The sequence below is a fragment of the Muscardinus avellanarius genome (assembly GCF_963383645.1).
Source record: "Muscardinus avellanarius genome assembly, chromosome: 8".
In the NCBI taxonomy this organism is placed as follows: domain Eukaryota; kingdom Metazoa; phylum Chordata; class Mammalia; order Rodentia; family Gliridae; genus Muscardinus; species Muscardinus avellanarius.
In genome coordinates, this window is record NC_137794.1 from 51,737,426 (window position 1) to 51,754,652 (window position 17,227).

Sequence of the window (17,227 nt, forward strand, 5' to 3'; positions counted from 1 at the left end):
CGCTCTCATAACCCTCCATGTTCAGGAAAAAGAAATTCTTCTCTTGTTTAAGTTTTTGTAAATTTATTTCATGTGGGCATCTGGTGGCACCAACAGAAAAATAAAACTGGAGTGGAATCACTGGAAACAATGTAGTGGGAAATACTCACTTGCAGCTGGGAGGTACAGATTGGATCAAATCTCTCCTCTGCTTAAAACTCTGCAATGGCCTCCTATTGTTCTTAAGTGAGAGCCAAACTCCACACCTTTGTGGTTTGATGTATTTACTTATCCACAATGTTATCTGTATAACTCTTCATCTCTCTCACAAAGTATCACCCACATTAGCCTTCTTTTTGTTTTTATTTGTTTATTTATTTATTTTGGTGGTACTGGCATTCCTGGAAACCCTTCTACCTTTGGGCTATTAGCCTTCTTTTTGATCTTCTCATATGATATTTTTCTTCTTCAAAATGTTTGTATAAGCTGTGCCTTATTCTCTAACTTTTTTCAAGTCTTGGCAGCTCTTTATTTTTGAGATCTTGGCTACACTTCCCTCCCTCAAAGAGACTTTGGTGGACTTCTGAATTTAACACATATATTTACAATAATTTGAGTTGAACAAAGCTGCAAGTGGCATAAAACTCAGCATAACTGTGGCTTAACAAGAAAAAAGTTTCTTTCTCTTTTATTTGAGATTCGCATAATCAGTCAAGATCTTGTGGAACAGCATGACATCAGTATACAAATGTCTTTATTCCTGGTCTACACACTATGTGTCCTTTATTTAAAGTTTACTTCATGATCCATGAGAACTACTTTTGAAACTACCATGTGTATACTTTAGCTGGCAGGAAAGAGGTCAATTCTAGAAGTTTCTCATAGTGCAACTGCTTACCTGCCTGATTAGTCACACTCACATTTAAATGCAAGTTGGGCAACTCAGGAAAGATAGTTTCATTTTGGGTGATTACATGCCCAACAGAAATTAACAGTAACTCCCACACTCATCAATTCTATTTTCCCACAGCATTAAGTCATAGATAATTTTCTCTTTCATAGATGGTTTCTTTAACTATTTCATTCTAAAGTAAATTTCTGCCAGGAAGATGGTGACTGAGGGAAGCAGCACATACCAGTCCTGCTGATACTCAGCACATACCAGCCCTGCCTTAAAAACAGTGTTCTTACAAAAGCCAGAAAACATCACAACTTTAAAAGGAACAAAGGCAGCAAGAAACAAAGGCTAGAAGACTGATCAGAGAGCAAAGAAGAGGCCCACTTGCCTTGTGGCTGTGGGTGCCACATTGGTGCCATCTTGCCTCACCGCACCTGACTCCACAGATGAACAGGAAACCAACCAAAGACTTGTAGTAAGCAGCAGCTGCATATCATTGGAATTGTAAGCCATCAGTTCCTCCAGTGCAAACACCAGCTACAACTTGCAGCGGTGACAGCCAAGCTTACCACACCCTCCAGAGATCCAGACTGGCACCCCACAACACCATAAGTGAAGCCACTGTTCCCACAGGAGAACACCCAGTGCAGAGCCTCCAGGGACTCCTGCAGCTGCAATAAACTCCCTGCATCTGGGACTTTGTAGTTCACCCTGGCAAAGGTGGGGGTAGAGTCTCCTGTTGGACATAGCAGAGGCTTGGACAGACTCAGGCTCTGAATCAGTAGAAACTGTGGGGAAAGATCTATGTTTAACACTAGATCCAACTAGTGGGATCTCCAGGATCATCTGCATAGACTGAGAAAGACTCAAAGAACCAAGATTGAAGCAGGATAGGTGCCGTTGGCACTCAGTGTCTGCACAGATAGATTGCAGAGGCCTAGTCTGCTGAATATTTATATACTTGTGGGGTTGCATTATTTTTGTTTTGTTTAGTTTGAGAATTTTTTTGTGTGTGTATGGTTGTTTTATTGCTCTATTCCCAACCCCTTCCCCAGCTTCTTCCCTTGTACATACCTACTCTCTTTTCTCCATCCCTTTCTTTTTTCTTTTTTTTTCATATAATTACTTTTTATTGAATGTGTTAAGTTACAGAGTTCTTGCACTGCCAAAGCATGCCTGAGAATTCAAGGGAGGAAATGGTACAATGGACAGCCTCTCTCACCCATCACACAGCACACTGAAACTTGCTCATGAGCACTGTGTTAATTTCACAATCTCTTAAATTGTAACAAGAGTTGGAATTTGAATCTGCTGCAAGTCTTCAATCTCCAGTACAGAACGCCATTAAATAAGCCTCATCTTCATCTCAGTCTACTCAGTAACAACCTTGACAAAATTTCATAGGAAAATGACACTTTTTAAGAAAATGATGTGGCTCAAGGCCCACGAGATCACTGTTAAGGTTTCTGGTTTCCAAATGAAGTCTTCAGTTTAACCAAGAATCTCTCCTAAGTCATCCAGCCTCCCTGGCTGGCTAGGGGACTTACCAGGCCGAGGCAGGGTGCCAACCTGACTGCCTGTGGGCCTGCAGGGACTTCGGAGACCAGCCCTCCCAGAGGTGGTCCCTGCGCTGACAAGTTTGAGCACCAACTCCTACAGCTGATCCCTAGCCAGGGCAGTTTTCCTCACTGTTTGTGCCCATCTGGACAGCAGCAAGCCTGCAACGCTGGCCTTTGGTAAAGGGACTTATTTTAAGAAAGCCAGACATCATCAAGGGTCAAGTACCACTGTGAAACATTTCTACTGAACCAAAGGTACAAAACTAGGAAACTGCCAGACTATGGCACTAAGGGTGGGGAGCTTCAGGCCCTTCAAAGACCAGTGCTACTCGACAGCCTGAATGGTAATTATTCAGAACAGAAGTGCTACACTGCTATCTTCTGCCTTTGCAAACACACACTATAAAGACACGGAAAGGCCAGTAACACAGCTGGAGGGACACTGCACTGCACTACAGAACATCTGACGCCTTAAGAATGTGGGCACAAGTACTCAAGGGGTTCTTATCCAAGGGCACACCAGACCTTAACTGAAACGGGCATGGGGTGAGGTTTGCTTGTGTTGCTCTGAACCTAAGGACAGGCCAGCAAACCCCTTGGCCTAGGCAGAAACCACCTGATGAGGAGGCCTTAGCGACACCTGAAGGGTGCCCTGCACCGCCGCCCTTACCAAGGCTTTGGCTCCGCTCTGGGGATTGGCAAATTCATGAGATATTTCACAGTTCTAACAAAGATTCCAGCTTATTTACTTCACCAAATGATATGCTGTCAAAGAACTTATCCCAAGTCAATGCAATGAAGGCTGTAATATGGACAAAGAAGCGCTATCCAAACAAAACTTCTAAGAGATACAAGACCACCTCCCACCCCACCCACTCGGTGGACCCAAGTTTGGTTAAGTTTAATCTGTAGTCATCTCAGACTACAACTCAAGTGTAAATGATAAAGCACAGCCATGATCACGGTGTTCTTGAGAGTGAGCGGCTGGTCCCAGGAAGTGTGACACCACAGAGCCTACTGCAGAACATCCCTCGGGTGAGCAAGCACAGGGTGATAAGGTCACTTCAGTCTTCATCTTTTCAGCAGATCAGAGCCCAGATGGCTGGTGGCTTTCTGCAGGGTCTGACAGGAATCCAAGAGAGCTGGCTTCAAGGTTCACACTGACACCCATCAGCGGGAGTCTTCCTGTTCAGGAGCTGCGATCCCCATGAAGTCCACAAGTGCAGTAAAGCTGAGGTAGTCAACCCTTACAAAGGCTCAGTATCTGAACGTAAAAAGACTATTGAAATGACCACTAGCTGCAGGTTTTGGTTTTGTATGTGCAGAGCAACTTTGAAAGAACACTGCTGCGTCTAGTTCATGCGTTTATAGAACATTGAAACCCCTAATCCAATGTACAGAGCGGTTGTGGCACTGAGCCTCAGGCATCAGAGAGGGGTGTGTGGCCGCTGCCGCGGCCCAAGTGAGATCAAGGATGAAGGTGACTGGGCGCTGTGCCATGGTCTGGGTGCCTTGGAGGGCCAGGGAAGGCCGTTCCTTAATTGTACCGTGTGTGGACGCTTTTCTGATTTTCAAGCACAGCGTACTGGTTGTCTAGATGAAGTTTAAGGACCTGGTTTTTTGAAACCTCATCCCTACCTCTATTTTTGTGTCTTACTACTTCAGAGCTCTTCTCCATTTCTTTATCCTTCCGACTGTCTGCGTGCTTGGCAGTGGACTGCAGGGATGGGAACTGTGCGTTGCCATATATTTCTGGCTGTCCTTGCGTTGTTCTCCTCATTGTGGTTAACCTGGCTCCAGGAGGCCTGTACACTCCACCAGTCACAGCCATTTCAGGAGTTTCTGTAACGGTCAGTGGAGCAGGAGGTGCTTGTACCAGAGCCGTTTTGTTCCAGGGACCTGAAGACTTTTCTACTCCACTTCCTCCTCCACCTTCTTCCCAGTTATCACTTGGATCTTCTCTCTTTTCATTATCATCTTCTTCCTTTTCACTTATTTGCATCACCTGAACTCTGAGTCCGCTGTGTTCAACCACTTTTTGCTCAAAATCTTTCCACTCATCTTCATCCTTGGCGATGGGTCTTGATTGCGATGCCGGGCCGAGCCCCCCCCCCCCAAGCCTGGGTACAAGCCAGCCAGGGCTGGGTGCTGCTCACAGCTGTGGGGTGGAGCATGCGTGGCTGGAGCTCTGGTGAGAGCGCTCTGCCGTTGCCTATGTGTGTGACGCCCAGGCCTGAAAGAGCTCTTTTTTTCTTTTTTTTCTCTCTTCTTTTTTCTTCTTTGTCTTGTATCAAATCCACTTCACACCACTAATACTAAAAACTCTAAATTGGTTACTAGAACACTACTAAATATTCACTATCTCTAATCTCTATACTACCTTACCAAACTCATACTCTCATTTTATTTCAACCTATCTGTGGTTTTACCCTATTACAACTTCATTTTCCTCCTTACTCAATCTTCACTGCTGAATATAATACAATTTCCCCTGGATACACCAGCTGAAAAGGAGAGGATGAAAGAAATCTACCAAAAGCAACAGATACAAACTTCTGAAATCATGAGGAGAAATAATGAGGAAGCAATGAGCTCCCACAACTCCATAAGAACAGAATCTGACAACACAGAATTGCAGAGATCTCCAGAAGGTTGAATCAGGAATGTAACTGTAGAAATAATACAGGACTTCTGAAGAGAATTTACAGAGAGTCTGAAAGAAATAAAGGATGCAATCATTGAAGTGAAGGTATCAATTCAAACTACCAACAATTGATAAGACCACATGGAGAATAGAATCTCACTCCCAGAAGATAATCACTCCAAAAATGAGCATGTAGTATATGACTTAGAAAAAACAATTTGACAGCATGAATTGGACATTGAAGCTATATGGGCCCATTTTAAAAGAGCTAAACTAAGAATAATTGGCATAGAAGAGAGAATAGAAGATAAAGCCAAAGGGATCAACAATCTTTTTAAAGAAGTACTATCAGAAAAATTTCCAAACATAGAACAAGAGATCGATACACAGGTGCAGGAAACATATAGAACCCCCTTTAGACAAGATCAGAGAAAAGGTTCACCTCAACACATAATAGTTAAACTGACCAACATAGAAGCCAAGGAGAGAATCTTAAAGGCAACAGAAACAAAAGACCAACTGATATTCAGAGGCAAACCAATTAGAATCTCTCCAGACTTCCCAAACCAAGTCATAAAATCCAGAAAGACCTGGAGTAATTTATTCCAAACTCTAAAAGAAAGATAACTTGCAGTCAAAAATTTTCTATGTAACAAAACTATGTTTCAAATTATATGGGGAAATAAAAATCTTCCATGACAAACAGAAGCAGAAGGAATTTAAGTCTTCCAAACCAGCAATAGAAAATATACTCAAAGAGACCAACTGCAAAGAAGAAACAAGTAATGCATGTTAGAACCAGAGAAACAACAATTTTCACACAGCAAACAAAGCAAAGAAGAGCACTACCTCAAACAGAAGTTACATCTAAATATCTTAGGAATTAAAAACCATCTCTCAATAATCACACTGAACATAAGTGGCCTCAACTCCCCAATAAAAAGACATAAGGTCATAAACTGAATTAAAAACAAGAACCCATCAACCTGCTGCCTGCAAGAAACACACCTTACAAGTAGTCACAAAGGTAAAGGGATGGAGCAAGGTAATCCATGCTAATGGAACTTAAAGACAAGCAGGAGTAACAACTATGATATCACAAAAGTTAGACTTCAATCTCAAGCTTATTAGAAGAGACAAAACAGGTATATTTTTTACTAGTAAAAGGAAAAATCTTGCAAGAGGAAATAATGATAGTCAAATTTATGCCCCAAACGCAGGTGCAGCTACTTTCATAAAACAAAATTTCGCAACATTAAATCACACATAAGTCACAGTACAAGAATACTGGGAAACTTTAATACTCCTTTCACACCATTAGACCAATCTTCTATACAAAAGATCAGTAAAGATGCCTCAGACCTAAAGAACACCATTAGCCAAATGGACCTATTAGACACATATAGAATATTCCACCCAACTACAGCAGAGTTCACATTTTTCTAAGCTGCTCATGAAACCTTCTCCAAAATAGATCACATCCTGGGTCACAAAGTGAACACTAGCAAATTCAAAAAATGTGACATACTTCCCTGTGTCTTTTCAGACCATAATGGAATGAAACTAGAAATCAACTATAAGAAAACCCAGAGAAACTACAAAACACGTGGAGACTGAACACCACACTTTTGAATGAAGAATGGGTCATAGAAGAAATAAGGGATGAAATAAAGAAATTTCTAGAAACAAATAAAAATAGAGATACAGGATATCAAAAACTCTGGGACACTTTGAAGGCAGTATTAAGATGAAAATTCATAGCACTGAGTGCCCACATAAAAGAACATAAAATCAACAAATAAATAACCTAATGATATACATCAAAGCCTTTGATAAACAGCCTAACTCCAAAGCCAGCATAAGGCAGAAAATTATTAAAATTAGAGCAGAAATCAACAAACTCCAAAGCCAGCATAAGGCAGAAAATTATTAAAATTAGAGCAGAAATCAACAAAGTAGAGAATAAAAAATACAGAGAATCAACAAAACCAAGAGCTGGTTTCTCGAAAAAATTAACAAGATAGATAAACCACTAGCCAACTTAACCACATTACAAAGATAAGAGATGAAAAAGGAGATATTATCACCAAAAGTGTAGGAATCCATAAGATTATCAGAAACTACTTTGAAAAACTATACTCCAACAAAATGGAAAATATGGAAGAAACTTCTAGACAAATACAACATTTCTAAGCTAAGTAAAGAAGATATAGAAAATTTAAAACCAACCAATAACAATCAAAGAGATTGAAATAGCAATAAAGAGCCTGCCATCAAAGAAAAGCCCAGGACCAGATGGTTTCTCAAGTGAACTTTATAAAACTTTTATAGGAGAGCTAATCCTAATACTCCTCAATCTATTTCATGAAATAGAAAGAAACAGACTCTCCCAAATACGTTCTATGAAGCCAAAATCACATTAATGACAAAATCAAATAAGGAAAGCTCAAAAAAGGGAAACTACAGGCCTATATTATTGATGAACCTGGATGCAAAATTGCTAAACAAAATACTAGCAACATGCACATCAAGAAAATCATACACCATGACAAAGTAGGGTTCATCTGAGGGACACAAGGCTGGTTCAACATACAAAAATCAATCAATGTAATTCATTACATAACAGAACCAAAGACAAAAATTACATGATCATTTCAATAGATGCTGAAAAAGCATTTGACAAAATCCACCATCTGTTTATGCTAAAAGCACTGCAGAGAACTGGAATAGAAGGAATATATCTTAACAACATAAAGGCAATCTACAATAGGCCCACTGTCAACATTATATTAAGTCAAGAAAAACTGCAAGAATTCACCCTAAAAATAGGAACAAGACAAGGATGTCCATTATCACCACTTCTTCCCAATATAGTACCTGATACTCTAGATACTCTAGCCAGAGAAATAAGGCAAAAAAAAAAAAAAGGAAATCAAAGTAGAACAAATAGGACAAATAGGAAAAGAACTCAAACTTTCACTATTTGCAGATGACATGATACTATACTTAGAAGATCCAACAAAGTCAACCAGAAAGCTTATAGAATTGATCAACAAATTCAACATGGTGTCTGGATACAAAATCAACCTTAAAAATTGGAAGCTTTTCTGTATACCGACCATAAATCCACTGAGAAATCCAGAAAACACTTCCACTAAGGATATCCCACAAAAAAATAAAATACTTAGGTCAAACTTAACCAAGGAGGTAAAAGACCTCTACAAAGAAAATTACAATACATTGGGAAAAGAAATCAAAGAAGATCATAGAAGATGGAAAGATCTTCCATATTCATGGGTAGGCAGAATAAATATCATTAAAATGGCCATACTTACAAAATGAATCTACAGATTCAATGCAATATCCATTAAATTACGAAAGTCCTTTCTCATAGACATAGAAATCAGTCCTTAAATTCATTTGGAACAACAACAACAACAACAACAACAACAACAACAACAAAACAAACCCAGAACAGCCAAAGAAGTTCTCAGCAGCAAAAATCACGCAGGAGAAATCACAATACCTGACTTTAAAATATACTACAAAGCCATAGTAATAAAAACAGCATAGTACCGGCACAAAACAGATACATAGACCAATGAAGCAGAATAGAAGACTCAAAAACAAATCCGCACACTTATTGCCAACTGATTTTTTTTACAAAGGGGCCAAAAACACATTGGAAAAAAGACAGCCTATAAACCTCACTTTCCCACCCTGCACAAGAGTCAATTCAAGATGGATCAAAGACTTGGAAATTAGACCAGAGACCTTGAGGCTTCTTAAAGAGGGCATAGGTTCAACACTACAACACATAAGCACAGGTAAAAATGTTCTCAGCAAGACCCCAAAGGCACAGGAAACTAAAAGGTGGATCAATACATGGGATTGCATTAAACTAAAGAGCTTCTGTACAGCAAAAGAAACTATCAAGAACCTCCACCAAGAGCCAAAAGAATGGAAGATTTTTGCCACCTTCTCCTCCAATAGAGGACTAATACCTAAACTATACAGAAAACTCAAGAAACTCAGCACTAAGAAAACAAATGGCCCAATAAAAATGGGCAAGTGAACTAAATAGTTCACAAAAGAGATTCAAATGGCCAATAAATGTAAGAAAAAATGTTCAACATTATTAGCAATCAGAGAGATGCAAATCAAACTACCCTGATATTTCACTTAACTCCAACTAGAATGGCAATCATTCAAAACAAAATCAACAACAAATGCTGGTTAGGATGTGGAGAAGTGTAAATTCTAGTACATTGTTGGTGGGATTGCAAATTATTTCAAAACTTTGAAAAACTGTATGGAGGATCTTCAGAAGATTGGGAACAAACTTACCATATGATCCACTTCTGGGTATCTACTCAAAAGAATGGAAACTAGACTACCAAACTAATCCATGCATATCTGTGTTCATAGCTGAATAATTCACCATTACCAAACTGTGGAACCAGTCCAGATATACATCAACAGATGAATGGATTACAAAAGTATGGGACATGTACGCAATGGAATTTTACTCAGCCATAAAGAAAAACACAGTTACATCATTTACAAGGAAATGGATAGAACTGGAGAACATTATGCTAAGTGAGATTAGTCAGTCACAGAAATAAGAAATCAGATGCTCTTCCTAATATGCAGAAGCTAGGGAGAAAATGGGTCATAGAAACTCTAGATGAAGAAGATACTATAGATGAGCAAATAAAGTTACCTTAGGGGATGGGAGGGGGAAGAGGCAAATTATCTAATGTTCATGATATACATTAATAAACATATCAAAGTCAATCAATAAGCCAAACATGAGGAGGGAGGGGGAGGGGTTGGAGTGACAATTGGGTAAGGACTAATTGGGTGATGTGTGCATATATACCTCTACCATCTTGTACTCCATTAAGATGCATGACTACAACGCACCAAGACAAAGTTAAAAAAAATAAAGTAAATTTCTATAATAAATTAAGTTGGGTCCAATGAGGTCCTGGAGAGAGGAGTCTCAACTCAGCACATGTGAGCATGACACCAATCTAGTGACAACAAGACAGATTGTGGTGGTCTGGCAGTTTTCAGGATCCTTGATATATACTAATACATACATATATATAATATATATCTACATGCCTAATTATATATGTATATATTCATATATAATATATATTAAGTAGTATGATTGATATATATGTATAAATGTATAAAATGTTTGTGCACATGTATATGCTAATAACAGCACACAGGGCAATTTTCTAAAGTGAATGTATTTCCAGTAACTTTAGGATTGTGAATAAACATATGTAGATTTCCCAGGAATTTGAGAGTGATATCCCTGGAGAAAAATTGATTTGAGAGGGACAGGTCTGTCAGAAATACTAGCTTGAGAGTAAAGGTATGAAGAAAGTTAGTGCAAGGCTTTCAGATAAATGTTATGATCTCCTTGTTCTTTCTCTTGTTTTCTTTTAACTTATCTTTTCTGTCCTGCTTTAGGTTCAGTACAAATGGGTATGGGCATCATTGCTTTAATTTATTTTGTATGAGGTTCACTGATCTTGATTCTATAAATCTGTCTTTCACATAATTTGGGATATTTTTAGGCATTTTAAATACCTTTTTCTATAATTTTATTCTCCTGAAAGTCCAGTTAAATGAGTCTTCAGTCTTTGATACTGTCCTACAGGTCCATAAGACTCTTCATTTTTTTCAACCCTTTTCCCTTTTGTTGTTCAGATATAAAATTTCTATTGCTTCATTTTCGAGTTTACTGGTACTCTCCATTGTCAGTTCCATTCTGCTTTGCTATCATCTTGTGAATCTATTTCTGATATTGAATTTATTTTGGTTCTAAAATGTCTGGTTCTTTTTTATTGTCTAATGTTCTGCACAGAACTTTTATCTTTTTAGACAATTCAAGAACATTCACTTTTGCATTTAAGAGTATGGTTATAACTACTTTAATGTGTATGACAATTCAAGTATCTGGTCATTTTTAATATTAGTGTCTTATTGTCCATTTTCTGTTTCTGTTACTGAATACTATGGACAGGGTGACTTATAAGGAAAGGTTTATTTAGTCCATGGTTTTGGATATTCAAGAGTATGGGACTGGCATCTGCTTTGCATCTGATGAGAGCCTTTCTGCTGGGTCATGGCATAGTGGAGAGTAATACATGTTGAGACAGAGCATGCATGCCACCTTTATAACAAAGCCACTTCCATGATAACCCATTAATCAACCAATCCAGTAATCCATTAACTGGCTAATCTATTCATGAGAAATCTACCTTCATGGCCTAGTCACCCTTAAAGGTTCTACCCATTTTCTAATATCTCACAAAGAAGATTAAATTTCAGCAAAAATTTATGTTGACATTCAAAACACAGCAGTTGGCAACTGTGTATTGTAATTATTTTCTCTTGAAATCTGGTCCAATTTTGCTGATTCAATATATGTCCAATCATTTTTATTATATTTTTGAATTTTTAATTTATATTTTAAGAATATTTTAAAATCTTTTCAACCTTTTTTGGAGGGGATGTGAGTGGGGAAGGAGTTGTTTTAGGGTACAATCAATCCAGGTAGTTTCAGGATATACAGTTTATCTCAGTTTTTGAAATTATTTTTTCAGTTTTCAAAGCATTTGTTATGTTCTTGGGGTCTCACTTAGAGATTATCTTAGTATTAGGCGGTGGATTATATACATATTCAGTTATCAAAGCTTTTGATGTACTTCTTTGCTTATGTTTCAAAAATGCCTGCCCAAGAAGTAAGTCAGGGACTGTGTTGATTCATAAGCAGAAAACGTTTCTCTCTTCTAGCCCTGTCCTCACCAGGATTTCCCTCCTCTCCTTGCCTCTTAGGACCTCTTTTCTATAGGTCTACTGGATAGAAATATGGGGTTGTCTCAGGCAGATTCCTTCTGAATTGCTATATAATTCCACATGCTCAAGCCACTTTCCAGAATAATCAATGAAAATTAAGAGGGAAAAAAAGAAACAAGGAAAGAAAGAAAGAAAAAAAGAAAAAAAGAGAGACATTTCTTCTCTAACACATGTACTTTTACTCAACCAAGATATCATTTCCACTTCATCTATTCCACAATTTGGGGTTTCTCTGAATATTAGCTGATTATACCACTATCATCATTTAATGCAGTTGCCTGATTATGGCAGGCCTTTTGGGAAGACTGTGAGAAAAAAATAGAGGAAACAAAATGAAGATCCCCCAACACTTTCCACCTTGAAGTGGCCCCTTAATCATCTATTAAAAATAGAATGGGTTTTTCTCTTGTAGTTGTGCAGTGCATGCCTATAATAGAATTTTCCAAATTTTTTTTTTTTTTGGCGGTACTGGAGATGGAACCCAGGGGCATTTTACCTGGGCTCCAAAACTACACTCCCAGCCCTATTCTTTATTCTTTATTTTGAAATAGGGTCTCACTAAGTTGCAGAAGGCCTCGCTAAGTAGCTGAGGCTGGCTGAAAACCTGCCTCTGCCTCCTAAGTACTAGGATTACAAGCTTGCGCCACCAAGCCCAGCTTGAATTTTCCAGTTTAGTTGACCCTTGGGTCAAGCTAGAAGATATAGGAACTTCATTGTATTTAAATAATAAAATACCTGAAACAGGCTACCTAATGAATAAAATAGGTTTATTTAGCCTATAGTTTTGGAGGTTCAAAGTTCAAATCATATAGCACAGACTCTGTAGCTATGGAATATACCTTAGCTGTATACTTTATGGCTGATAGCAGTGGCAGGAATGTGCATAGCAGTAAGCAGATCATATCTATTTTTTTTTTTTTTGGAGGGGTTACTGGGAATTGAACCCAGGGCTTTGAGCATACTAAACTAGGTAAATGGTCTTCCACTGAAGGCAGAAACAGAATGAAAGTGTCCAGGTTTGGTTCTTTATAAAAACCCTCTCCTAAAACGTGAAGAGGTCAACTGGAGAACTAACTCACATCCCCAGTGACCTAACTAAGGATCCCCACTAGTTTTACCTCTTAAAGGTTCCACCACCTCCCAATACTACCATCTTGGCATTCAAGCCCCTAGTCACAACAAACCCTTATGGCCCCATTAAAACACAACCAAACCATAGCACCCATTGCCACTACAGCAGTCAGCCTTTTAATTTTGACTTTCCTTTTCAATATGCTTGGCATTCTTGAAGTTTTAGAATCCTCAGGTGTTTTTATACTTATCAAGAGATTTTGGTTGCAATTGTTGGGACAAGCAGGATCTAGTGGGTTTAGTTTATTCTGGCCAACACGGGACATAGTATAACCTGTCAAACATAGTTTTCACATTGGATGAGAAGATGCAAAGGCTAATCAAGGGATTAGTAACTACTTTAACAGGAAGCAACAGGTTATTTAACTTCTGTCTCTTCACTTGTTAGAGATAATGCCCACTTTACTGTTACTTTTGTCTAGGATATAAGTTGCGTTTTAATGTGTATGGTATGACTCAATTTATATTATGTAAGGCTACACAGAGATTGCACACTAAGTGCTAGTTAAAATTGAGAACATGGAACAAAGTGTGGTGGTGCACAACTGTAATTTCAGTACTTGGGAGGCTAAGACAGGAGGATCGCAGGTTCGCAGCCAGCTCCAGGTACTTAGGGTGTCTCTCTGCAACTTAGTGAGACACTATTTAAAAAAAACAAAACAGGGCTGGGGGTGTAGGTCAGGGGTAGAATGCCCCTGGATTCTATCCCCAGTACTGCAAGAGAGAGAGAGAGAGAGAGAGAGAGAGAGAGAGAGAGAGAGAGAGAGAGAGAGAGAGAAAGAAATAGAGGCAAACTTTTAAAAAATAGTTCTCTACACATTTATATTATTTGAATAACATAAATGACCAGACCAACCTAAGAAGACTAGAAAATCCTCCTTTCCCTACAATTTCCCATCAGTCTCAGACTCCATGGATTTAAGATTTACATCTGACTTTTAGCTACAAGAAAGCTGGTGGACATCTCAGCATCACAACCTTCTTTCTCTAAGAATCTCTCTACCCCTTCCACACACAGGGTTGCTGAGAGAACAGGCCATTGACAGCCATGGGATCATAAAAGACCCTGGATCTCTGGCCAACCAAGGAAACTGAGGGTTTGTGATGGAGACTGGAAAGGAATGGCTTATACTGACCCATGCACTTGATCTCAGGCAACTCTGCTTCAGGAGCTGTGGGATGACCACCTTCTACCATGTATAGAAATAAGTAGAGAAAGCCAGATAGCAGAGAGAGGAGAGAAAGAAAAGTACAAATGAAAGACCATGTGATCAGAGAAGAAATATATACTGAGAATAAGAAAAACAAAACTGAAAGTCTGTTTACACACTGTTTTGCAGTCAGTCAATATTCTTACTCTTTTATTGAAGCATATAATCATGCATTATTATAATAACAACCCCATTTTTAATTTAACAATCCTAATTAACTTCTCTCATGTTCATGGATAGGCAGAATAAATATCATCAAAATGGTCATGCTTTCAAAAGTGATCTACAGATTCAATGCAATACCCATTAATTTACTAAGGTTATTTTCATAGACATAGAAAAATCACTTCTTAAATTCATTTGGAACAACAAAACACCAGAAGAGCCAAAGTAGTTCTCAGTAGCAAAACCATGCAGAAGGAATCATAATATCTTTCTTTAAACTATATTGCAAAGACATAGTAATAAAAACAGCATGGTACTGGCAGAAAAACAGATACATAGACCAATGGAACAAAATAGAAGACTCAAAAACAAATCTGCACACTTACAGCCAATTGATTTTTGACAAAGGGGCCAAAAACATACACTGGAAAAAAGATAGCCTCTTCAACAAATGGTATTGGCAAAACTGGTTAACCATATGCAAAAAAAAAAAGTGAACATAAAATCTCACTTTCTCATCCTGCACAAGAATCAATTAAAGATGGATCAAAGACTTAGAAATTGGACCAGAGACCTTGAGGCTCCTTAAAGAGGGCATAGATCCAACACTGCAACACATTGACAGAGGTAAAAACTTTCTTAACAAGATTCCAAAAGCACAAGAAACTAAAAGAAATGAGTCAATACATGGGATTGCATTAAACACAGGAGCTTCTGTACAGCAAAGGAAACTCTCAAGAACCTCAACAGAGAGCCAAAAAATGGGAGAAAATTTTTGTTACCTAATATTTAGAATATACAAAGAACTCAAGAAAACCAGCAGTAAGAAAACAAATAACCCAATTAAAAAATGGGCAAGGAAACTAAATAGACACTTCACAAAAGAAGAGATTCAAATGGCCAATAAATGTATGAAAAAGTGCTCCACATCATTAGCAATCAAAGAGACACAAATCAAAACTACCCTGAAATCTCACCTAACTTCAACTAAAACATTAATCATTCAAAACACAAACAACAACAAATGCTGGTGAGGATGTGGATAAATGGGAACTCTAATACATTGTTGGTGGAATTGTAAATTAGTACAAACACTTTGGAAAACAGTATGCAGGATCCTCAGAAGAATGGTAATGAACTTATCATATGATCTAGCAATACCACTTCTGGGCATCTACCCAAAAGAATGGAAACCAAACTACCAAACCAAATAATGCACGTGTATCTATGTTCATAGCTGCACAATTCACCATTGCCAAACTACGGAACCAGCCAAGATGTCCAACAACAGATGAATGGATTATAAAACTGTGGGATATGTACACAATTGAATTTTACACAGCTATAAAGAACAAAGTTATATCATTTACAGGGTAATGGATGGAACTGGAGAGCATTATGCTAAGTGATATTAGTCACAAAAAATAAGAAATCAGATGCTCTCCTTAATATGTGGAAGCTAGAGAGAAAATGGGTCATAGGAGGAACTCTAGACAAAGAAGAAACTATGGATGACTAAATAAGTGACCTAACTGAGGAGGATGGGAAGGGGAAGGAGAGAAATTCCATAATGTACATGATGTACATTCACAAACATATCAAAGTCAATCACTAAGCCAAATATGAGAAGGAAGGAGGAGGGAGGGAATGGGATGGGAATTGGGTAAGGGCTAATTGGGTGATGTGTGTATGTATGCCTCTATCATCTTGTACTCCATTAAGATACACCAATAAAAAAGTTTAAAAAGACATTAGATTATTTTTTCTTAAGTAGAAAACTAACATCACAGCAAAACCATGATTTGGATAACTATGATTTGCTCAGTATTTCCAAAAGAAAGAGATGGTTGAGGTTATACATATATAAAACATTTGTAAAAAGGGATAATAGAGTATGATAATACTACAGCAAGATCTTATTTTGAATGGGGGACGTATCTGGAAAAAAAACTGTAGTAAAGTTGGGCAGTGGTAGGAGCATGTAGACTGACTTGGGAAAAAACAAAACAAAACAAAAAACAGCTCCTGCCAGGTGCGCACAACTGTAATTCCAGTACTTGGGAGTCTGAGACAGGAGAATTGCAGGTCCCAGGACAGCCTCAGCCACTTAGTGAGGCTCTGTTTTAAAATGAAAACTAAAATAGGAGTGGAGGTGTAGCTAAGTGGTATAATACCACTGAGTTCAATCCCAGTAACAAAAAAAAAAAGAAAAAAGAAAAAAAAAAGAAAGAAAAAAAGAAAAAGAATCCAGCTTCCTAGGATACTTGAAATCAACAGTTTACTCAGAAAAATTACATGTATTCATTCATTCAACAAATGTCTTTTGAGCAGCTACTGCATACCAAGTATTGTTGCAAGTGCTGGAGATAAGGCAGCGAATAAAATGAGGTCACGCACACATGGCGCTTGTGTATTGGGAACAGGTCAGGCAATAGAAACAAATACAAAATAGAAGTGATGAAGGCAATTTAAAAAAAAAATCAGGGGTTAGAGAATACTCAGGAAGGTAGGCTATTTTAGATAGCAAGACCCAGCGAAACCTCTGTGATTAGGGGACATTTAAGTGGAGACCTGACTGCAACAAGGAAGCAAGCCAAGCTGCCTTTTGCAGAGCATGCATGGCATGAGTCAGAGCAAGACTTCCTCAGTGACACAGGAAAGGGAGAGCATGGTAAACGATGAGGCCAGGAGGAGGCCCAGATCCCGCTGGAGGATTCGGCTTTTTACTCTGAGCACCACATTGGAGCAGAGGAGTAAA

General features: G+C 38.4%; 1 protein-coding gene across 1 annotated transcript; it reads right to left on the minus strand.

The window, feature by feature from the left end:
• Positions 1-3,973: 3,973 nt before the first annotated feature.
• LOC308266455 (protein CDV3-like) lies at positions 3,974-4,501 on the minus strand (the record flags this gene model as incomplete). The annotated part of the gene is made up of 1 exon (XM_080700675.1): positions 3,974-4,501. Exon 1 carries the CDS (start codon positions 4,436-4,438, stop codon positions 3,974-3,976), a length of 465 nt encoding a protein of 154 aa, XP_080556801.1. The 5' UTR covers positions 4,439-4,501.
• Positions 4,502-17,227: the final 12,726 nt, after the last annotated feature.